Consider the following 25,528-nt stretch of genomic DNA (forward strand, 5'->3'; position numbering starts at 1 on the left):
TTTCTCCCAATTTGGAATGCCCAATTCCTTTTGGTGGCACGGTTACTCACCTCAATCCGGGTGGCAGAGGACAAGTCTCAGTTGCCTTCGCTTCTGAGACTGTCAGTCTGCGCATCTTATCATGTGGCTTGTTGCGCATGACACCGCGGAGACTCCCAGCATGTGGAGGCTCATGCTACTCTCCGCGATCCACGCACAATTTCCCACACGCCCCATTGAGAGCGAGAACCACTAATCGCGACCATGAAGACGTTACCCCATGTGACTCTACCCTCCCTAGCAACCGGGCCAATTTGGTTGCTTAGGAGACCTGGCTGGAGTCACTCAGCACACCCTGGATTCGAACTCGCGACTCCAGGGTTGGTAGTCAGCGTCAATACTCGCTGAGCTAACCAGGCCCCCAGAAATTGAGACTGTTAAACAAAACAATATAAAGGCATGATAGAGGTTTGTAGAAATTGAATGGGGAATAAATATGCATAGCAAAATTTCTAGGGCTGAAAATGTTATTTTATTCACTAACGGTCAGGTAGACCTATGTTTCTTTAGTGTATTGAAAATGTTCTCGCCATAATATCTGAAATAGGACCGTGCTGATATAGTCATATATTGATATATTGCGATACTTTGCAATATTGCAATATTGTATCGATATTTAGATCCATCTATGTATTGTGTATTCATTTAATGTCTAATATTTCAATAATGCAAAAATAGGATGTCTAAAGCTGAACCCGCATTATTCACGATTTCTCATTTCAGTTGCAATCTAATTATGATTGTTTTGTTTCACAATATATATTGAATCGTGACATACGTAAGGAGTCAAATGTGTTACATACATATGTAAAGTGGTTGGAGATACCCAGCCCTAATCTGAACACCACAGTGTAGTCAGAGATTCTTCATTCAACTAAAGACTTCTGACAGGAACATAATTGCTAGCAATAAACATGCCAACAGTTTAACTAAACTCAATTTCCAGTAGCTGACTTGAAAGAGAAAACTGACTATAGAAGAAGACTGTTTACTCTAATGCCTACTAGAGCACCCCTTATGGCAGTACTAGGAATGCAATTCGTAGTTGCACTGCGTTTTGAATGCTGTTCTGACATTTCGTAATGCAACAATGGATCAAATCAAGCTTGTGCAGCTAAAGTATTTGCATTCAAATACTTGCTTAGCGTATGTTTTAGACCTTGGAAGAAAGTATCATAGGTACATAATTGCGGCATCATTAAGAATTCCATGTGCACATTTCGGAACACAATAATGCATGAAATCGATTTTGAGTATCTAGAAGTGTTTGTGTTCATGCTCTTGCATAGAATATTTCTAGGCCTTTAACTTGGAGGAAGGTAAAATATCATGGGTACATAATTGCTGCAGCGTTGAGAATGAAACGTATATGCACTGTGTTCTTAATTGCATACTGACACATTTTGGAACACAACAACGCATGAAATCAAGCTTGCTTAGCTAGGAGCATTTGCATTCACATACTTGCTTAGAGTATGTTTTAAACCTTTATCTTGAAGGAAGGTAAAGTATTATAGGATCCCAACTGATGCAACGTTGAAAAAGCAACATACTTGCGTTGTGTTATGAATTGCGTAATGCGTACTGATACATTACGGAATTAAACAATGCATGAAATTGAGCTAGAGTAGCTACAACCCCAATTCTGAAAAAGTCAGGACAGTATGAAAAATGCTAATAAAAACAAAAAGGAGTGATTTGTAAATTATATTCACACTTGCTATATTGAAAGCACTACAACTAAACATTATATGATGTTTTTTAAAATGTACAGTAATTTCAAATCAGATGATTGCAACACACAGGTGCAATTTAAGACTAATAACAATTTAACGAGTTGAAATAACAAGGCGATGTGAAACAGGAGATGTTAAACAGGTGAGGCAATTGTGTCATAGTACTGTATATTGTATAAGGAGCCTCCAAAAACTTCAAACCTTCAAGAGCAAGGATCGTTCAAGACTTGTCAGTTTGCCAACAGATGCTTCAGCAAATAATCTAGCACTTTGAGAACAATGTTCCCCAAAGACAAATTGGAAGGATTTTGGGCATTTCACCCTCTACAGTGCACAATAAAGTTAAAAGATTCAAGGAATCTGGTCAAATCTCGGTGCGTAAACAGCAAGACGAAAACCACTTCTGAATGCTCGTGATCTCTCAGATCCCTCAGACGTCACTGCCTTAAAAAACTTCATTCATCTGTAATAGATATCATGAACATGGGCTTGGGATTACTTTAGTAAACCTTTGTTAGTCAACATCACTCGCCGCTGCATCCACAGATGCAAGTTAAGACTTTACTATGCAAAGCAGAAGCCCTACATCAACACTGTCCAGAAGCCCTGCTAACTTCTCTGGGCTAGGTCTCATCTTAGATGGAAAGTAGAACAGTGGAACTGTGTTTTTTGGTCCAAAGAGTCCACATTTCAAAAAGTTTTTGAAAAACAGCCATCGTGTTATCTGGGCCAAAGAGGAAAAGGGCCATCCAAGCTGTTATCAGCGTCAGGTCCAAAAGCCAGTGTCTGTATGGGCCCGGGGTGTGTCAGTGCCCATGGCATGGGTAACTCGCACATCTGTGAGAACACCATGAATGCAGAAAGATATGTACAAATTTTGGTGCAACATATACTGCCATCCAGCACTGTCTTTTCCAGGGACGCCCCTGCATTTTCCAGCAGGACAACTGCCCGGATTACAAGTGCATGGCTGTGTAAGCAGAGAGTGTTAGCACTAGATTGGCCTGCCTGCATTAAGCACACCATCTGGCAACAAAGATGTACAATTGTTCAGCTAAAGACCTACATAATGGATGAATGGGGGAAAATTCTACTTTCTAAACTTAAAAAACTTGTATCTTCAGTGCCCAAATGCTTAATAAGTGTTATTAGAAGAAATGGTGATGTTTCACAATGATAAACACTCGACTGTCCCAACTTTTTTGGAGCGTGTTGCAATCATCTGATTTTAAATTACTGTACATTTAAAAAAAGAAACAATGAAGTTCACAGGGTAAAACATAATATAATGTGTAGTTGTAGAGCTTTCACTCACTCACAAATCACTCATTTTTGTTTTTATTAGCATTTTTCATACTGTCCCAACTGTTTTGGAATTGGGGTTGTAGAAGTATTCGTGTTTATGCACTTGCATAGAGTATGTTTAGAACCTTTATCTTGGAGAATGGTAAAGTTTCATAGGCACATAATTGTGGCAATGTTGAGAGTGCAATGATCTTGGGTGGCATTATGAAATGCATATTAACACATTTCGGAACGCAATGACGCATAAGCGATTGTGTGTAGCTTGAAGTGTTTGTGTTCACGTACTGTCCTTTTAAATCTTGGAGCAAGGTGGAGTATCATATTTCCATCATGATTTTCATCATCTTAATAATTGAAGAGCTGTTTAATATATGCAACTGAAATATCTTTCTCTCTTTGTCTCTCTTCCTCTCTACATTTTAAAAGGTCTATCAATATATGCATGAAACAATAACGGTGAATGGCTGTCCGGAGTATCAAGCACGTGCAACAGCTAAGGTAGGTCTGACTTTGTTGTTTCCACATCACCTGCCCTGATTGTTCAAATCCCTGTTTCTGTACAACACATTAAATTATGTATCTACTAGACTAATAATCGTACGTCTTTTAAGCCCTTTTCTATAGTCTAATTAGCAGTAAGCTGAAATCCATTAACTAAGAACATTTCCAACGGAGAACATTTTTAAAAGTGCTTTCCTCAAACCATCAAGGGACCAAGAACAGATTTGCATGCAGACACTTGCCAATTCCTCTTCAGTCACTGCACCAGTGTTCATTCAAATTCATACTCTGTGTGAAAAGTGCACTCTTGCTAGAAAGATAGGACAGTTAAAAAAAAAAGAGGTAAAGAGTTACTGGATGAGCTGAATCGCTGTAAGGAAAGGTCTTGCTTAAAATTTTAGGCTGAATTTACACTGCAAAGCCTAAGGCACAGAACCAATATTATCTCCCATTTGTTTGCATTCTCTTAAGATACAACTGACTGTGTTTACTTTGATACCTCATAAGACAGTGCAGTGCTGTGCTGGCCAAATTGATCTGTGCTGCATTATCAGTGGATTGCGCAATTAAAATTATTCGCTCTGGGCTGTCCAGTGGGTTTGTGTGGATATCGGTGGGTGCTGTACGATTCAGTTGAGTAGTAACACAGTTTCGTCTTTTGGAGCGTTTTGCTTGCCATACAGTGCATAACTAAATAAAACAGGACTGCATAACTATGAGGGTTACTGTAATAGGTAATTTGACTAAGGATTTGTCACAATGGTCAAGCAGTCAATTAGTAGTCCAACAACTAATTAGTGAGGTTGACTTTTTATCTAGATATTTTTTTTTTATATAGTTTTGATATTTTTAGCAGCGGTGCTTTCATTAGCTGTTAGAGAGTTTGTCCTGTAAAACCCTCTCAGAGAAGTTTAACCTTAAACTTTAAAGCAACAACTATACCTGTACGAATTTTAACACTGGCCGTTGCGTTACGTCTCAAGCTGCTTTTTGAAGTTAAAAAATAGTCCACATTTTTAAAAATGCATCTTGAGACCCCTGCATTCCCTTCCATTCTTTTGTGCTTCGTCTTGCTGTTTTTGAACATTTTCTAATGTAAACGTCCCCTCAGGTAAACCCGAAACCAGCCTAATTATTGAGGGCTTTTCTTAAGACTGATCAGTTGACAATTCGTTCAGGGCTGCGTTTCCCAAAAGCATTGCAAGTTTAAGTTGATCGTAGAGACCATTGGTGCCAATGGTTTCTACAATCTACTTAGGCTTACAATGCTTTTGGGAAACGCAGCCCAGGCTAGGCATGGGTCACGATCGGGTTTTGAAATTAACACCCACCAAATGTGGGTAAAAATCAGCAGTGGCGGGTAACTCTGTCAGTCTTATTAGCCACTTTGGTGGGTGATGTTTTCAGGGTTTTTCCTGCATTGAAAATACTGTGAATGTCGGGTGATTCGGAGCCGCTCCAAAAGCAAATTGAATGGTTTCCATCTCATGTTCAGCACTTTATAAGCACTAAATATGCCTCTCAAAACTTACATGTGCATCCGTGCGGGCCGATTTTGCAGCAGCGTACATCAACGAGCTACAGAGATAAATTTGTTAGAGCTCTGGGACAGCGCAGAGCAAAACTTTAATGATTCATTCGGGCTTTACTTGATATCGCGGCTACACCGGTGGAGACCACAAACCTTTCATGGTCCTATCATTACAAATGACACTGTTAGAGGGGCCTGGGTAGCTCAGCAAGTATTAATGCTGACTACCACCCCTGGAGTCGCGAGTTCGAATCCAGGGCGTGCTGAGTGACTCCAGCCAGGTCTTTTAAGCAACCAAATTGGCCCGGTTGCAGGGAGGGTAGAGTCACATGGGGTAACCTCTTGTGGTCGCTATATATGTGTGGTTCTCGCTCTCAGTGGGGTGCGTGGTGAGTTGTGCATGGATGCTGTGGAGAATAGCGTGGGCCTCCACACACGCTACATCTCCATGGTAACGCGCTCATCAAGCCACGTGATAAGATGCGCGGATTGATGGTCTCAGACGTGGAGGCAACTGAGAGTCATCCTCCGCTACCCGGATTGAGGTGAGTCACTATGCCACCACAAGGACTTAGAGCGCATTGGGAATTGAGCATTCCAAATTGGGGAGAAAAGGGTAGAAAAAAACAACAACAAAACAAATGACACACTTAAACAAAGGTAGAACAATGGTAAACTTTCCTATAGGCAATAAGTACAATTTGGAATGAAGGCGCTGAAACTTCTTTGAATTATGGACAAATTATTGACAAATTTTCCTCCTGTTCTAACTGGCCATGTTTGCCTTCAAATATTCTAAAGGTGACTATAATCATTAGGCTTGTGTCCTGCTTAACTAACATAATTCTCGTTCAAAAAAAAATTCCAAACAAATGCATGCAGTTAAAGTCTCTATTTACCTTTATAACTTTTTGGCTAGTGACCTTGGAAAACTACTAGCCACAGTGGCCGGTGAGCCAAAAAGTTAATTTCAAACCTTGGTCACGATGGTCAACTAGTTGACAAGTAATCCAATAGCAGATTTTTTGGTTATACTTTATTTTAATGTGTCCTTGTTTCCGTGTAATTACACAAGTAATTACTGGTTATTACTAATTAACAACATGTACTTACTATAGGTTTAGGGTTAGGGTAAGGGTTTGGTTTAGGAATAGTTGCTACACATAATTTACCATTACTATAGTAAATACATGTAATATGTGTAACAAGGACATGTTAAAATAAAGATAAAAATTTTTTTTGCTTTGACATTATTAGCAGTGCTATTTTTATTAGCCTGCTGACAGCATGCTGTGCTTTTGCTGATAGACAGCTTAGCCAGTAGACAGTAAAAACATCATGGAGAAGTTGTGTCTTTAAATTCATCCCGTTTAAAGCATCAACCCTTCAGCCACACACATTCAAACAGATGTCTTTAGCTGTTGTATCAAATATTGCACTGTTTGAGCGTCATGCCAAGAGTGTTGCAATTTTAAGATGGTCTGTCAAGTTAAAGTAGTCTTTTAAGTTTTCAGGAAAAGCCTGTCTCGCGACCCCTGTGTTCTGTTCCATTCCAATGGGTGCCGTCTAAATGTGTTTGAATGCTAGAACACATCTTCTGTATATGACCACACTTGTAAAAATTAACATTTGTAAAAATTAACCACTCTACTAAATAAAATTAAGGATGCACCGATATGGAATTTCTGGGCTGTTACTGATAACCAATAATTCACAGCTCATTGTGGCCGATACTGATACCGATAACCAATATTAAAATACATTAAAATAGCACAAAATAAAATTAAAAGTAACATGAACCAAAAGTGTGCCTATATTACAGATGAATGCTGATTTGAATGAGAAATAAATGACAATATACTTGCATAAATTGTATGGTGCACATTTATATGAGTGTTTCGTTAATCCTGAGATTAATGAACTTCAAACAGCTGTAATAATGCATTAAACCAAAACAAGATAAATTAACAGCATGTAATGAACATTAAACAGACAATACAAACTGTAATCTCTGTAAACATAGTGTAATATTTATGCTAGCAGCCAGATTGTGCAGTGGTGGTTTGTGTGATTATGTGTGTGTTTGCACGCACATCTCATTCGCAGACGGTTGTTACAGCGCTCATCTGTGACAGTTCCTCTGTATAACTTATGAAATGTGAACACAACAATCATAATGGGAATAGGTAACATTATACAGATCTAACAGTCATGAGTCATAATGTTAGAAAAGTCTCAATTTGTAAAATACAACAAGCACATTCATTTCACTAACCAACTAATGTTTTTAGCCAACTCAGTTATTTCTATATCTATGCCCTGTGTTAGATTGTATTTGGGCTTATTTTAATCGCAGTGTTGTTCTGTAAGTAACAATGTGCTATTTCCCACATTTTGTTTGTGTTTCATTATAGAGCCTGACTGGTATGGGATTTTTGAGACCGATACCGATTTTAGAGGGGGGAAATTCACCGATTACAGATATGGTGGCCGATATAATTAATTTTTGAGCTGGAATGAAAACAGACCTTTTCTATGTGGATTGTTCACTGATTTTGCACCATTATGACTATGCAAAGGTACTCCAAAGGCTGCTTTCTTAAACAAATATTTTTATCAAAGAATATTTGACATTATTATTATACATTGTCAACAAATTCTAGAAATGAACACTGAGAAAATAAAGAATAAATACAAATACAATAAATAGCTTAAAAAACATCAGTACTGTATGTTTAGTATCAGTCAGTTGCTGACCATTAAAATAAAGAATAAATACAAATCAAATAAATAGCTAAATAAACATCAGTAGTACTGTTTAGTATCAGTCAAATGCTGACTATATTAATACTGCCAGTCAATTATTGGCAGGTTGTAAAACAAGAAGCATTTACACCTGCCGAGACAAGAGAAAAACAGTGGCAGCATTGTTACACCGTATTCTGCTATACAAGTTCAGGGGAAACTTTCAACGGTGGAAAACCAGACTTTTAAATATTACATTTTATAAATGCAACGACTGGAATTGTTCAGTTGAAGGGGGTACCAAACTGTGAATCCTGAACAAAAGAGTTTGGTGAATACATGTTTACACATTAGCTTCCACTCAGCTGACAAGGTATGAAAGTAGCTACGTGGTTAGCTAGTTAGCTATAAGCTCGTTGTCACGGAGAGTAAAAATGGACCAGAGTCCCACCAACTAGGTAACAACGTAGCATGAAATCAACACCCAACAGACACAATCCACCACCGCACTGTTGTCTACTGAGCTGCAAAAAGATGCTCTGATGTTTACCTTTCAATCTGCTACATTACTGACTGCACTGACAAACTATAGCTGGCTAACACAACAAACATATGTGATAATCATAAATGACATGGTTGTCAGGGACAGGGTTAATGTTATATTAGTTATATTGAAAAGGGAAAATGATGGGGTCATTGTTTATTAACATTCCAGTATGTATTTCACAAACTAGTTAGCAAATTACCGAGAAGACACCACTCAACTCCGCACCGCTTAACTCCGCCCTGTCTGCAGAGCCACCGTCAGCTCAGAGTCAACTCTGTAAACAATGGAGTCGGAGCGCACTCTGCTGGACAAACTACATAATGACACCAATTCTAAAGCACTGTGTTCTGCATTATATGTTCTGAAAAAAAAAAGTTTTCATATCTGCTCATATCGGTAAACATATACGCCGATACAGATCGGTCAGGCACTATTTCATAAGTAATAAGCAGAAATGACTGCCCCCAAGTAATATACATACATGTTTTTGTCGCTTTTTCTTTTATTGCCTCATGAAACAAACAGAATATGGGAAATGGCAACTCGTTAAAACCAAAACCAAAACCAGCCCCAAAACAATGTAACAAGGTGCAGAGATGTTGAAATAATCCTCACCAAGCGACATGAGCTTGGCTTTCACTCACAAAGACACTGTCGCTTGAAACACTTGAGTCCCTGCCTGAAGGAAAGACGCCGCAGGCAGTCAGAGATTTTCAGCCAGCAAGCAAATAAACCGTAACAAATTATTGCCGAAAATATCGGCAGTAATTCCATTATCGGGATTCAACGTGATAATATTTAGATTTTCCCGGTTATAGGCCAATAATATATCAGCCACCGATATATCGTGCATCCCTAAATAAAATATTAAATTGCTTTTGCTCTTATTACTCACTCATACACATGTACTCCCTTCATGATGTACACATTAAAATTCCCATGCATTAAGCAACTTTACCTGAGCCTATCTGTCATGTAACAATGGCAAAAAGTCCAGAATACTAGTGGTGACAAGATGTCAGATACATATTGAATTTAGAACTAAATTTGAAAGTGGCCCATATCTGATGCCAAAAAAACAATCCGGTCACATAAAGTTTTTTTGCAGTTTACACACATGTAACAAGACCTCAACTGTTTCATTTCTGTAAAAAAATTAGAATTGGCTGTAAAAGCAGCCTTAGTGGCTGAATTTCAATACAGCACTTTCAGTCATGCCACAACATTGCACTGGTCTCAGTCCATCACAAAGAGGCACATAAGCCAATCAACCAAACGCTTGCCCTGCCAGATAAAGGCCACACTAGGGAGGCCAACCCACAATCCCTCCCATTCAAACCAGCAGCACTTGTGCCAAGAGACAGCACCAGACACAGAGAAAAGAGGTGAATGAACAGAGAGAGAAACAATGTATGCTTGGATGCTACCAAGAATGCTGAGCAGTACCCAGTGATACCTAGATTAAAAAGCTCAATAGGCCGCTCTTGTGGGTGTTGTTGTAACTGTGTTGTTGAACTGAGGGTAATAGTCTATTAACTCTGCAAAGCCAAGTAAAAACAGAGGACTTGCGCGTTTATCAAGGCTATTCTCGACATGTCCACTGCGGAAATGTCAAATGTTTTTTGAGCTTTGAAGGGCTCATATCATGAAAAATCTTTTTTCTTGATATCTTGACATGTTTGATGTTCAGAAAGCTGAACATGACTGCCCACATTTAAATGCCAGCAACACCTGGTGTTGACAACTTGCCCAGTCGCACTGAAGTGGAAGGAGGATGAGTAGAACACCAGAAGAAGTAAATAATGTTATACCATTATGGCATAAAACTACCAATGAGGTTCGCCAAATGTTGTGCTGTTCCTGGCTGTGGGGTAACATCTTTGCAAAACAGCCAAAAAAAACTCTTGTTGAATTATAAGGGTAAGAGAAAAGCTGGAAAATGGGTATATATGTTTTTGGTGCAAGACACCTTGACTAAGATTATAAGTGGGACTCAGGGGGAAAGATTACATCTACATTTTATCAAGCTATTATTTTGATAAATGCAAAGGACAAAAGTTAAAGAGGTGAGATATATTATGATATTATGGTTTCATGATCTACAATGAATTTCCTCTTTGTAATGTCTTGATAGTATGGTAATTCATGTGCAGTGTATGCTTTCAGAATTTTAATAAATCTATGTCCTCGTCATTGATGCAGTCTTAAAATACATTTTTAATGGGATTTGCTACTATTTAAACTTTGTAGCAGTTTTGTCAATGACATCTGGGCTTTCAATTTCAGCACAATAAAGACAAAGCAATAACTTTACGATTTGTATTCCTCGTTTGAGCATACCTGGTGCTGATAATATGAACCTACAGTATAGCAATTCCCCTTATACCTTGTTTAATTAGTATGCTACATTAGCAAGTCTCCTAAGGTGAGTAGAATTAACATATAAATTACAGTTCTAATATAGATGTAAATTACAAAAGCCTTAGAGTGCCTCAAAGCGCCCTGCTTGGTCACTTTGACAAGTTGCTACAGGTTTGAAAGCATATGGAATGCAAAACACCAGCAATAGGGGCAATTATCATGGCATGAGCAGCTCGTGTGGGTGCCATAGGGAGAGTTTTCAATCTATAGCACATAAACAGGATGGAGAACAGCTCTAAAAGCCCCAGTCATCCTATGGGATACCTTGCAGCAGTTGCCATGGAGCTTCGGCAGTTTGAGATACATTTCATCATCCATACGCCAAGTGCATTCCAAATGCATCTCTGATGTAAATGTTAAAAGCCAAAATGTAATACCATTTAAGATTCTTTTGAAAGTGTATGGAATTTTTTAAGAGCTAATGTGTAGGACAAGTAATGTAGAATTTTAATGTAGAAAAAGAAGAGCTTGAATAGGCCATACATTAAGAGCCTCAAGATTAGCTCAGAATAACGCAGATACAATCTGGCATATGTTGTATTTTGGATGCTGTTCCCCATATAAACTATAAGCAAGTTCCCAAGAAACATCAGAAACAGGAAAGCAAAGGACTTGCCTGAAAAGGACATACCTGGAACAAGCAAAGTCTGCTGATGCTGTACGCCATATGTTGACTTAGGTAAACACTGACTAGTGGAGTAGTAAAAATTAGTATTCGTGTAAGTTCTAGTACAGGCTGGCACAGGAGACATTTAGTGGGACCATCGACAAATCTCAGCCAAGCAAATGAAAATGTTGTGACTTCAAAAATTCTTGCAATATGTTTCCTTGTCTTCTTTCCCTAAAAAGTATATAGGAAGTGAGGAGAGACAGACTTACATGCAGAGAACTTTCAAACAGCATTTCTTGGGGTTTACTGAACACTCAGACAGAGAAGATGATGTTATTTCAGTTCCAGAGATCAGAAAACTGCATGGTTTGCCTTTTGGGAATATGCCGCCTACAAAGTCTCTGAAAAAGCCTCTTGTTGTTTTCCTGTGTGTAATGAGGGGAGTCCCACTGTGCTGCACCTGTAGATTCAGTCTGGATCAGCGGGAAGTGCTTTTGTCTTTCTTCACTGTCTGCTGTTGATTGCCTTGGATAACAGGCCCTGTAATCACAGGAATTCAGACAGGCTGGATATCGGTTGCAGTTTCTCTTTTCGTTGAATTCACACCACAAACATGCCTGTGAAGATATTTTGACAGGCTGCTAAAAACATCCAGAATCACAGAAATATTTTCTTGCTTTTGCTAGTTATAGAAATGTTTATTCATAGATATTTATTCAAGTATTTCCACATCCACTTTTCTGTAGGTGTACAGTATATCACTAGGACTGTCAACACAATATTCAGGCCCATTAGAAAGCTAGAATTTTACTAGGCCATACTTTCAATGAGTCAAGATAGAAGTAAAGCCTTTATAAGTCAGTAGATCCTTAATTTGGCTTTTATGATCAAAAATGTCATGTTAGAGTTTGGGGGCCTGGGTAGCTTAGCGAGTACTGACACTGACTACCACCCCTGGAGTCATGAGTTCAAATCCAGGGTGTGCTGAGTGACTCCTGCCAGATCTCCTAAGCAACCAAATTGGCCCGGTTGCTAGGGAGGGTAGAGTCACATGGGGTAAACTCCTCGTGGGCGCGATTGGTGGTTCTCGCTCTCAGTGGGGCATGTGGTAAGTTGTGCGTGGAGAGTAGAATGAGCCTCCACATGCTGGGAGTCTACGCGTTGTCATGCACAACGAGCCATGTGATAAGATACACGGATTGATTGTCTCAGAAGCGGAGGCAACTGAGACTTGTCCTCTGCCACCCAGATTGTGGTGAGCAACCATGCCACCACGAGGACCTACTAAGCAGTGGGAATTGGGCATTCCAAATTGGGGAGAAAAGGTGATAAAAAAAAGAATGTCATGTTAGAGGACTGATGTGTATAGAGGGCTTTAGAGCCTAACAGTCCTTGAATATCAATCCACTTAAAGGTTATTCAAGTAAAAGGGGCTCATGCCAGTCAGTTAATTGGATCTTTTACAAAAAACATATAACACATGAATTCCTATCTTGAATGAATTGGAGATTGTTTCTCAGTTGCTCAACCAGTTTGGGTTTACAATGGTGCCAAGGTCATTTAAAGTGGATGTATGAAGTCAGTGAAGTCTATCTATAATACAGCTTAATGATAGCAGATTAGATGCATTCACAAAGGCTGAAATTAGATGAACATTTATTCTAGCATAGATTTTGTAACGATTCTGATAATCTAAAAAGGCCAAATGTCGTCATATTAATGGGCCTGGTCATCATATCAGTCCATCACAATTTCTTAGTGTCACGCCCTCATGTCCCACAATCACGCTCACTGATACCTTCAACTGTCCCTGCCAGGCCACAGTGGCGGCGTTTGCAGCCAGTGAGGGTCATTCTCACCCGAGAGTGGTGGAGCTGCCCAAGACGGAGGAGGGGCTGGGCTTCAATGTGATGGGCGGTAAAGAGCAGAACTCTCCAATCTACATCTCCCGCATCATCCCTGGGGGCGTGGCCGAGAGGCACGGTGGCCTAAAGAGAGGTGATCAGCTCCTGTCTGTCAATGGAGTGGTAAGTAGACATTGTTTAACTCATAGCTAATGCTAAATGCAAGAAAGTGCAGTAAGTTTTCTTTCTTATGTTGATGTATTTCTTATTGAAACAGGAAGTTGATAATACTGTAGAGCTCGCCCTTTTTTAAAATAGCCAGCAGTCTTTAGTTTACACAGCCACAAACCGTGATTTGTACTTGGTATTGCTAGTCAGAAGAAGGTGGTATTAATTAGGGGATTGACGTTCTCATTCTAGAGTAGATTTTATTGGGCAAAAATCTGTATGCACCCTTGCAAACAAGATGAGTCATCAATATTTTTGGTCTGTTTTCTCAGAAAAGGAAACCTATACATTTTAAATTGACATATGTGCTAAAAGTTGACTGTCAACTGTAAGCCTCAAAGCATATAGACATGGACTAAAAATCACAGTGCCCATCCACATTTCAGTTGTCTTGTTTTTGGAAGTGTATTTCAGATAAATTTTTCCATAGGGATTTCATAAAAGTATTCAGAAAAGGGTTCCAAGCCATGAACCAAACCAACCAGCAATATTAAAAGCTTTAATTTGAAGCAAAAAAGTTTTTTGAAAATTGGACTAAAAGACTATGTACTTAATGTCTTTAATAAGGGAATTAACTACAATCTCATGAAGCATTCTGGATGGCATAATCAAATAAAAAGATTGAAAAATATAAAACGATCGATTTGAAGCTGTTGATTATAAGTATAGAAACCTTATATTTTAAGATTATTTCAAAATATATTTGTAGTTATTAATAGTACAGTAGTTTACGAGTCTAGGGAGACAGACTAGATTCACTACAGTGCTCGTTTGCTGCGACTATCTGATTAATGGATCTTTTCTCTTTAAGATTCTCTGGTAGCATAGTCCCTCTATTTAACTCTGTTTCTAAAAGTGAATTTTTTTTTATTGACAAATCTATCGTACAGATACTTTCGCTGAAGTTTATCTATGCTGCCATTACATAACATGCCTCTTCATGCTGTAGCACCCACTGACATTGAATCGAAACGCATCAGTCTGGGGTGAAGTGATAGTCAGATTATTATGATTAGGATTTTTCCATTGATCTCATTGAACAAAGATTTCCAACAGGCTGATCACATCATGGTATAATAGGCTAATAAGTCAATCTTTGCAACTGTTACTCTCTCTCTGACTCATTAGACAATAGACACTGAATTTTTCTTTAGGTAAAGTTTGACATTAAAGTACTGAAATTTGTTGAATAAGCTCTAAAGATGAGAGTCTATATTTAAAATGAAAAGAGCAGATGTCAGTTGAGTGTATATACAGTAAATGTTTAAAATGTCAAAGCACTGTTAGTTGTTCAAATTAATCTTTCACTGAATCTGAACAAATCTTTCTGTGAAAACGCAGTTTGCTCTCATAAAGTGCTGTGCGAAACCTTTTAAAGCCTGTTTCTTTGCTGTTGTCTGCCAACATTTCAGTATGTGACGAGTTTATAGAAACAAATGTCTACTTCTTTCTTGATCGAAGAGACAGAGGAGTTCAGAAAGGTTTCATTTGATTTCATTTGCATCAAAGATTGTAATAAGGATGCATGCTGTGATGGAGCATTTGAGAAGCAATTTCTCATTAAACCAAACATGTTATGCTTACTGAGCTGATAGGAAATTAATGGCTCTTTTGTGTCTAACTTTAATTGTTCACCTTTACTCACCAAAGATCTGTGCCCCTATGCTGTTGGCAAAAATTGAGATGCATCAAGAATCCTTTTCGAATCAGATTGTGACTCTCAGAATCGAAATATAAATCAAATCATGAGGTGCCTAAAGATTTCTACCCCCACCACCATAAGATGATAAACAAAATCAACTATGGGTTGATGATGTGATAGGAAGTTGTAAGATGTTTACATTTCAGATGCTGTCAATGTTTTACACTTCAGTGTCTTTTCAAATGTACGAAAATGTACGTGTGATAGAACCACACTTTATGGACGAATACTTATGAGATCATGTTGGAAATGACATGTCTTCATTATTTTCCACAGAGTGTGGAGGGCGAACACCACGAGAAGGCTGTGGAGCTGCTAAAAGCAGCTAAGGACAGCGTTAAATTGGTGGTTCGCTATACCCCTAAAGTCCTGGAGGAGATGGAGGCACGGTTCGAGAAGCTTCGCACCGCCCGTAGACGCCAACAGCAGCAGCTCCTCATACAGCAACAGCAGCAGCAGAACCTGGCCTCTCAACAGAACCACATGTCGTAGGTGAGGCTTTTCATTGCTTTAAGGGTAACAGGACCTCAAGGGGGCAGCACATGGACAAGTAAGCTGCCCCAGATCCCTCTTGAGGCCTGTGGGAGATCAGAGGACTGGCATGGCCTGTCACCAGTAGAACAGACAGCTACTGTGTCTGATACTAAATTGTTATGTCATAATGAATCAATTGAAGCAGTTTGGCATGAAGTGCGGATGACATCACTGAGACCAGTTGAGCTGAATAAGAGGGATTCACTTATCAGGCAGTTTGCCAGACATTGAGGAATTACACTTAAAGGACTTTTAAGGGAAAATTTATCCTTAGAGAAGAACTATTTAGATTGGGAAATCAATATTGTTTTATTACAGTACTGAACAGGCCTCTTAAGTCTATTAATCTCACTGTATTTTGAGAATGATGGAACTAGTCATAGACATTGTGGGTTTTTATAATGCATAACGCTTTATAATGCATTTTAAATGCCTTGTAGCACACCCTATAATACATACCTAACACACAATCAACAATATATGCATTTAACATGTAACCATGAATAGTTAAAGACTCAGGGTTCCCACTCTTTTCAAGGCACAGTTTTCCAGGACATTTCCTGGACTTTTTATGTGCCCAACGGGTGTAATAACATTTAAGCAAAAACACACAAGGTCATGGTGTGTATTGTGGTTATTGGATGGTTATTTTTTCTGAATTTCTGTATTCGACAGTTTAATGACATTTTATCATCAAAATGATTTTTAATTGAATTAGTTCATTAAAACTTTATTCAAATAAAATAGAATTATCTAAATGTATTTCTTTTAACATAACTTCATTATTTTTAGCAAATACATTTTTACAAAATCCGCAACAAAATTTGAAACGCTGGAGATATTTGTTAAATGAAGTGCTGCACACAGAACATCACATATGTGAGATATTCATTTAATACATTGTTATTATTATTTAATTACAGTAAACATTATATTACTATACAGTATTAAAATATTTTCTCCATTTCACGCGTTAATTTAAATCAAACTTTTATTTAGGCTTTTGTGTGTTTTTGATGGTAGTTTCTCACCTCCCCAGTGTGATTATTAAACCCCGAAATTTGAAATTTAATTAAATAAACATAGTCTGTATGTGCTGCAAGTTTCAGAGCACTCTGCTCTCTGTCATCTACTACACACACAGAGTGCACGTGATGCAGTGTTCTCAGTGTATGAAAATGAAACGTATGTGTGTATTTGACACCTATCCTGAGTCCCGATCATTACCATGTTTTTGTTCATGTAACAAAAACCTTTTTTGCGACACAGTCAAACAGTTTTATTACACTCAAATATTTTCCAGGACAAATCATTATTTTCCAGGGCATTTAGGTATTTTTCACATTTTCTATAACTGGAAAACTGCACTGCAAAATTCCAGGTCTTCCAGGATGCGTGGGAACACTGCTCTATGAAATCAAAAAAGTTGTGGCTTTTAGTCCGTGTGTGTGTTTTGAGGGATAGAGAGATAGAGCAATAGCAATCAAAGCAAGATGCTCCAAAAGTATCCTTCTGACGCAAGAGTACATAGGCCAACAATTAAAAATAAAGCAGGAGGAAGTAAGCCAATAATAAGGTTATATTCAAAGATATGGAAATAATACAAACAAAATTACAACTTCTAAAGCCACTTTGTGTATTGTCTAAATGCTTTACTTGTCTGCTGCCACAATATTTGTATATGATGTAATATATTTTATGATATAAATTGTATATATGTATATATATAAATAACAAGGAGGGTCAAGTGTTTGGTACAATTTTTAAGAAACATTTTCAAAGAAATACATTTTTTAATGATATAGATTATGATAAATTCTGAGACTCTCAGCCTAAGAAACTGCTGAAAAATCACAAAAACTTGAGCTAAAAATGTACCTTTTTTCATATTTTTCTGATTTGACATTATATACCTCAGGATGTAAATAAGGTGGCTCCAAAAAACTGCTTTTGTTTTGTTCCCAATCATGTCACTTGTAAATGAGTAAAAAAAATTATTGATACAACAAAGCAATCAAAGGTTATAGCATTACAATAAAAATGTATCCTAGTTTCCAGCAAACACAACAATGACTTAAGGTTTGCATAGCATGCAGACATGATTTTAGTAATGAGATTTACAGAATGAGTTTCATTCTGTGCCATTTGAGTCATCATTGAGTCTGTGTCATGCACTTGGCGCCAAATGTAATTAGAGTGATTGATCACATGACTCGCTGCCCAAATATGAAGGACTATCACCACTGGTTGGAGCAATCTGAACCCAATCCGATTCGTTTAGTGTTCCATGATGCTACAGCATTTCTGTCATCTGATCCAGGAAAGCTAACGTGTTTGTAGCCAGAAAGCAAGATGCCAGATAGCCAGATGCTGTGTGCACAGTGTGCTTCATGTGGGTTATCTAATGATATAGGCATCCAATTACTTTGTGTGTGGGCTTGTTTTAAAGATAACCGCCTCCTCTAAATAATGGTATGTTTTATGATATTTTATGGTCTGTTTATTTTTCATGAAGTTATAAGCAAAAATGCTGCATATGAGCAACACCTGTTCACATGAAACATGCATGTTAAAGACATATACTTAACTTTTACTCACTATATTTTTCTTTGTCAGTAAAACAAATGACTGGTTGTATTCTACTCATTGAGAGCTTTCCGGCAACATATGTTAAATGGCTATTTGATGGGTTTGATGTTTTTACGGATTACAGTAATATGTACATTGCAATATTTTTAATAAATTATCAGAATGGAGCACTTCTGATTTGTCTGAAAATTTAAAGCACTTGTTCAGTTTTGGTCATAATGCATACATTCATTGTAAAGTACAGCTTCTAGGCTTTAAAACTATACATATTTTGTGTTGGTCAAGACTGTAGTTATTCATATTTTGATTATTATATTTGTTTTCTCATGGGCCCATCCGAGCTTAATGGGTTAATTAATCGGCACTTCGTATTATTAATTTGAATTAAAATTTTCATCGATTGGCAGCTCAAATATATATATATTTCAGTTATCAGATGTGAAATTAATTGGCAGACTAACAGTACAACAGTTAGTAGGAACAAATAAAAGACAACCAGATATTTGTATGTATATTTTATATAAACATACCAAAATATCATAGTATTGGTACTTGTTGATAGTATAAGGTAAATGGTGTTTCATATGCCTATAACCCGGATACTGTGTAAACATCAATTGGAACTTAAATTAGACTAAACTATCCAAAATGCTCTCCTAAGTCCACTACATGCCACTGCTATTACGGCATTATGAATACCTTTATAAGGCATTAAAAAACCCGATATGACACATTAATATAGGTATACAGGCTGCATAGAAAATTTTAAAATTTTTTCTACAAAGTATTATTTATGATATTCTCAAAATCATTTGTTAGGAACCTCACTTATCAGCATCAAAAGTAGTGCCTCCACTTCTGTTTTAAAATGAAAAAGAACGCAGCTTTTTGCGAGTCCATTATTACACTTCACTGAAATAACAGCACTCTCATTTTCCAAAATGTCCTTCCTCTTTGCAAATGCAATAGAATATCAGAGAATTCTATTAGTCACAGTGTTTTCCGGTCAGACCAAAGCACTTTTCGTAGAATTAATGATACTCTCGCCCAACTCTCACCTCATTGGATGCTCACGCTGCAGTTAGCTCTGAGCAGCAAAATAGCTGGCATTTATGTAACCTCACCGTAGAAACCAGCCATGATTAAAATGAAGCTATAAGCAGTACCCACTCTAAAGTATGTCTACTCGGAAATACATTACAGATAACTTAGAAAGGCACTGGCATTCGAGCACTTATCACTTGAGGGGCACTGGGATTCTGCACTAGTCTCTTGATTGAGGCTAGATCCTTGGCTATAAAATCATATGTGCTTGTGAGCTATTGAGTTAAGTATTTTGAGAACATTATGTCTGGGCAAGAGGATCACTAGGAGAGAGTTGAGCTCAGATCATCCCCCATCAAGACTGGCATGCTGACTAAAGAGCAAAGCCACAGTGAACAGAAAGCTCTGCCAACACTAAACCACACACACACACACACACACACACACACACACACACACACACACACACACACACACACACATGTGAGTAGACACTCACACATACACATATCTGAAATACAAGATCAGTGTAGTCACCACTTCAAAGTAAGATCATATTCAAAAGAAACTAGGGATGTCCCGATACCGACACTTGTATCGGAATCTTGTCCAATACCACACTCAGGTACTCGTGCTCGTAAAAATTCTCCAATACCAAAAACCGATAACATCTGATGAATGAATGTCATTACATAAACATTCAGCACACAAATTCTAATGACGTTATGTCCTAGTGAGATTATTTAACCGCAAAAGCTGCAATTTAATGAGATAAATATATAGTTTACTTTGCATGTGCAGCGTGCTTCAAATGTGAGCAGAGCACCAGTGAATGTGTGGAGACAATGTTGTGCCGACGCCGGCTGCACCACGTATCTTTTAAAGCTCCTCCTTGGCTCATACAGGGAAAACACTGCCATGAGCATCGAGCGCTTTGTTTGTTGCAGATGACAGCGAATAGGGGAAATACTTTGTAGCACGAGGCACATACAGAGTACATACTTATTTAATTATATAGCAAGCTTTTGCAGTTTAATAATCACTTTGAGTCACATAGCGCCCGGCTTTTTCGGACTGAAAAGCTGCCGTCATCACACAGAAACACTTTAAAATAAAAGCCCCGTCAAAATAAAAGCTTGATTTAAATGAAAAAAGTATGACAGAAATATATATTACTATTGTAAAGTTATGTAATATTCACTGTATCACTACTACTACTACTACTAATAATAAATCAATTGTAATTGTATTATATTTAAGCCATATCTCACATCTGTGAAGCACTTTATTTAACAAAATAGAACTGTATGTTATAACCAATGCTGTATTTTGTATTGTGCTGTGAGGTTCTGTATAAAAGCACTTCATTTGATAAAAAATAATAATTGTTATATTTTCATATGATTAAAGTTTTAATTAATTGATTTATTTAAACACCATTTTGATGATACAATTTAAATAATCTGTTGATATGGAGTTCAGAAAAAAACAAAACAAAAGGTATTGGACTCAGTATCGGTGAGTGTCAGAAAGTATTGGTACTCGTACTCATTCTCAAAAAAATGGTACTGGGGCATCCCTAATAGAAACCATCCAAAAGCCATTTTTCCAAGCTTGTGCAAAGCAGTGCAATACTGTAGGTAATCTTTATTTAGCCTGCCAACAAATAAAGATTTAATTTTACTATAAAACAACCATAAAATAAATGATACAACCAGGATAAAATGGGTCATTTTAAATATTATATTTAAAAAATCTCTGCACGTTAAGATGAACGAAAGAAAGAACAAGTCCATATCCTTCGCATCTATTTGCAAGTAAAAAAAAACAAAAAAAACAATCTGCTTCCAAGCCTATGCATTTATTTCCATGGTAAATAAATAATAAAATCAGTTGTAATAATAAAATCAGTATCGGACGTATTGATACTTTATGATCGATACACCTAACTATGACATTAAAGGAATATTCCGGGTTCAAAACAAGTTAAAATGATTCGACAGCATTTGTGGCATAATGTTGATTACCACAGAAATTAATTTCGACTCGTCCCTCCTTTTCTTTAAAAAATGCAAAAATCTGGGTTCCAGTGTGGCACTTACAATTGAAGTGAATGGTGGCAATCTGTAAACATTAAAATACTCTGTAACAGGGTAAAATGGGCAAGGAGGAGGCGGGAACCAGCTGAACAGTCAAAATAATGTTTAATGAAAACTTAAACACACACGGCAGCTACGTGTGGCTCTCTCTCTCCCGAACTGCCGCATCCAGCTCGGCCTTATCCTTCTCTTCAACTGATTATCCCTCCTCCTCGCCACACTCCTCCCTCCTTTGCCTCAGGCCTCTGAACCCCCGGCATGACGTACATCTCCGCCCCCCCCTTTCCGAGGGGGGAGGCGTTGCCTTTCTTGCCGCGCCTGCCCCACCTGTCGAGACCTGGGAGGGAGACAAGGGTAGGGAAAAGGGCAAGGTGGAGCGACAGTCAGAGAGAAATTGCTCGCCGGTTCCGACATGCCATTGCCTGGTCCTCGACCACTCCTCCACCCTCTGGCGGACGACAGCCGCTCCTCCCCGGGCGGACCCCTGCCGGATGGAACGCCCCTCCACATTCTAGCAAGCCCCTCTGCTCCTGGCAGCGACTCCACCGCTCCAGGCGGCCGGCAGTGAGCCCCTCCTCCCCTGCAGACGGCCGCGGCTGCTCCTTTGGGCGGATGGCAGTGGCAAGGACTCTCTCCTCCTTCCCGGGTTTCGGCACCAATGTAACAACTTCTTTTGGGCAATGGAGGAGACAGGAGGCAACGAAGCAGTGCGGGCAAGGTTTTTATTTCCTGTCGCCTCAGGTTCAGTCTTTACACTCAATCAGATAACAAAATATTCTTCTTCTGGAACAGACAGTCAGATCATTAGTGAACATCAAGCTCATACTCTCTCTCTCTCTCTCCTCTTCTCTGGTGAGCTGGTGGCCTTTAAGTCTCCCTCCGCCATCACTATAACAAGAGACAGCTGTTAGACATAATTACAACCCAGGTGACGAGCCTTATCACTCTCTCTCCCGCAGACAAACACACGACCACGCCCCATCCCCATAAACTCACTGTATTAAAAAAAAGTATAGCCACAAGATGTAAACAATATGGGTTATAAAATGATCTTAGTGTGATAAAATCACTTACTAACCTTTTCTGTGTAAAGTTACATCCAATGTTACAACTTCGTTGCCACGATGACATAATGCTATAAACCTTAAAACGACTGTAAAAGCAATGATTTACAGCTCAAATAATACACAAGTTTTAACAGAACAATTAATGCAGGTGTTTTTATAAAATTATAAGCTTCAATTTCTGCCTTTTAACCCTCCAAAAATTGGCCCAATTCACTTCCATTGTAAGTGCCTCACTGTAATCTCGATTTTTGCTTTTTCGTCGAAATTATAATTTTTGTGGTAATCCACATTTTCCCACAAATGCTGTCGATTGAGCTTAACTTGTATTGAATCCAGAATATTCTTTTAACTCCATTCCAAAACCTAGTGAATTCCATACCATTGCAGGAGCCGTTCAGACTAAGGGAGTTCTTGCGCTAAAAAAACCTAAGACGCAGCGCAACAAATATAACAGAACGCAGGTGTCTGGAGACAAGTTTTAATAGTTGAAGTTCTTTTTAACCTGACACAGTGTCTAAAAAATGCAGCGCTCCTGCTCGAGACACTGAGAATCAGTAAGACGCATTCCATCTAACAGGTTTAAAAAAACTATTTAAAACATACACGAACGGACACAAAAACGCGTTCGGTGTGAACAGTCCCTGAGGCAGTTGGTTAATCAAAATCTAGCACGTTTACAAGCGCAAACAGACCTAAAATTGCATTCAGTGTTAACCAAAATGAAATCTTATGACTTATCTTACGACTTACCCTCACTGCCCTTAATATCCAATCTAATAAAGTCAAACGTATAAGTTAAAAAGCCCAGACATACAAGCAAACATTTTGATGGTCCCATTAAACCTGTCTCTCAGCTTCTGTCCTTTTGGTCTTTCACAGATTGTTCCAAAAGAAGAAGAAGTAGAGGACACTGAGTGGGAGCTGCTCGAAATCACAATCACAGTGATGTAAGGAGGTCCAAGAGATCGGAAGAGGACCAGTAAAGACTATCCTCTTTCAGTGTACTACCTACTCAAAAAGGTTGAAAACTCCATGATCGGTGTCCCAAATTGGTGCTTGGAAAAATTGACATGATGGCAGAGAGGACGGCGTGCACGGAGTACATGGTTTTACAGTTATTGTTCTTATTTCAGTTGTCTGAATCCAGTCGCAAGTTGAGTCCCACTTGTAGTTTTGTGAAAATGTGTTTACTCGACATTTAATTCTAATGCAGTTGATTTTGTTTTTATTTTTGTTATATTTTCATTTCCACCGCTTTGTACAGTAACCTTTCAAAGGATTCTTTTGGTGCTCGTGTCTATGAATAGAAAGCTCTTTTATGTCCTTGACTGGATAACTCTGAGGTAATTTATACCATACTGTAGCAAGGAATATTTTGTAAAGAAAGTAGATTTAGCAATAACACACTTGTTTTGTCATTCTATTGTCAAATTATGGGTAAAAAAAAAATCTGCTTAAGGTGTAGAAGAAGAATTTTATGATGGAATATACATCTTATGCACCATGTGACGTAAGTCGGACTTCATTATGAATATCATTTGCACAGAAAGTTCTTGTAAGATCACTGTATAGACAGTGCCATGGATGGAACAATTTAGATCATTCATTGATGACTGTTTCAGTGCAGTTTTACGGTTGTGATGTCACTACTGAAATTAAAATCTAATTCAGAAATATTCAATTTAAGTCGATATTATACGATAATTTTCTATATACGAGGACAAACAGAATGTCAAAGACTGATCCATGATCAACAAATGAAGGTAAATCATAACATTGTATTTTATTATTTTAAAGTTCTATTTTCAAGTTTATTTTAAAGGTTTAAAAGATTATTAAATGTGCTGTTCTGTGTTATACTTTACGGCATTATATTTAACTTAAACGACCACCTCATTCACTGGAAACATTGTTACATTGTCCTGTTTTGACAATCAATTTATGAAGCAAGCATTACTCTACTGCATTATTCTCTTCATTTCATAAAAATAACATTTTAATGGTATTTCAGCCTCATTCCCTCAAAATAAGCTCGCAAATGCACGCAAAATGTCTATCCATTGCAGTGCTGTAGTTGTACTGTTTAGAAGCAAACTGTAAATCGCAATTAGTTGACCACCAGTAATTAACGGTAATATCGGATCTGTGTTATTGTAATTTCAGTTGATGGTTTTTTCCTGCGTTGGACTTTGGTAGATACGTCAGTTAGTTCCTATGTTGGTTGGTTTTTGAGTAAGCTCAGACTGGGTAAACTTTAAACATGTCATCCTAATAGACAAAACCACGCAAAGCTGTGAAAGTGAGTTGTTCCTTGATTCTCAATTGTTTCATTAATTTCAATGGATTCTTTTCCCTTTAATATGTTTACTTACAGACTTTCGTATTAATGATTTGCATTAATACAAGCTTATCTTATTATACAGTGGGGGAAAACTACCAAGTAATATGCAATTGTTATACATATTATATTTGTATAAATAAATAAATGTGCGTGTGTGCAGTGATTTGATTCTTCTTAGATTCTTCACCTTCTAAACTGGATCTGTCCATGCCTGACCTTTGCTAAAAAGTAATTACAATTATTGATTTAATCATAAACATTGGGCTAATGGACCACCCTGTACTCATGCATTTAAATTTTGCATTGTTAGAGGTGCTTCCAAGGCTATTGCTTCCTAAGTAGCATACTGTCACTCATGTTCAAAAAGAAGAAGGAAAAAAAACACTAACCCGTAGTAAAAACTTGGGAGTGTAACTAGTCCAGTACCGCTTGTGCTACAGACTCACACCTACAATCATGTGAGTTGTCGAGGAGAAGTGTGGTGTTACATTTCTAAGCAATCAGACTTACACCGATGAGCCAAAACATTATGACCACTCACAGGTAACAAGGTCTGGGTAGATTAGATGGTAAGCGAACAATCAGTTCTCGTAGTCAACGTGTTGAATGCAGGAGAAATGGGCAGAAGTAAAAACCTGAGCGACT

General features: G+C 38.0%; 1 protein-coding gene across 2 annotated transcripts in view; it reads left to right on the forward strand.

Annotated features, from left to right (window-relative positions):
• The window catches only part of LOC127435429 (protein lin-7 homolog A-like), a 66,261-nt gene extending 41,219 nt beyond the window's left edge, over nt 1-25,042 (forward strand). The window contains exons 3-6 of one of the 2 annotated variants that reach the window (XM_051688924.1): nt 3,507-3,578; nt 13,253-13,462; nt 15,486-15,701; nt 23,422-25,042. In XM_051688924.1, coding sequence (XP_051544884.1) covers nt 3,507-3,578; nt 13,253-13,462; nt 15,486-15,701 — 498 coding nt within the window. In that variant the 3' untranslated portion in view covers nt 23,422-25,042. The remainder of the gene's footprint in view (nt 1-3,506; nt 3,579-13,252; nt 13,463-15,485; nt 15,702-23,421) is intronic. The other variant, XM_051688923.1, reaches the window with a different exon arrangement.
• The last annotated feature ends 486 nt before the right edge of the window (nt 25,043-25,528 follow it).

Source organism: Myxocyprinus asiaticus, chromosome 45 (assembly GCF_019703515.2).
Source record: "Myxocyprinus asiaticus isolate MX2 ecotype Aquarium Trade chromosome 45, UBuf_Myxa_2, whole genome shotgun sequence".
Taxonomy (NCBI): Eukaryota; Metazoa; Chordata; class Actinopteri; order Cypriniformes; family Catostomidae; genus Myxocyprinus; species Myxocyprinus asiaticus.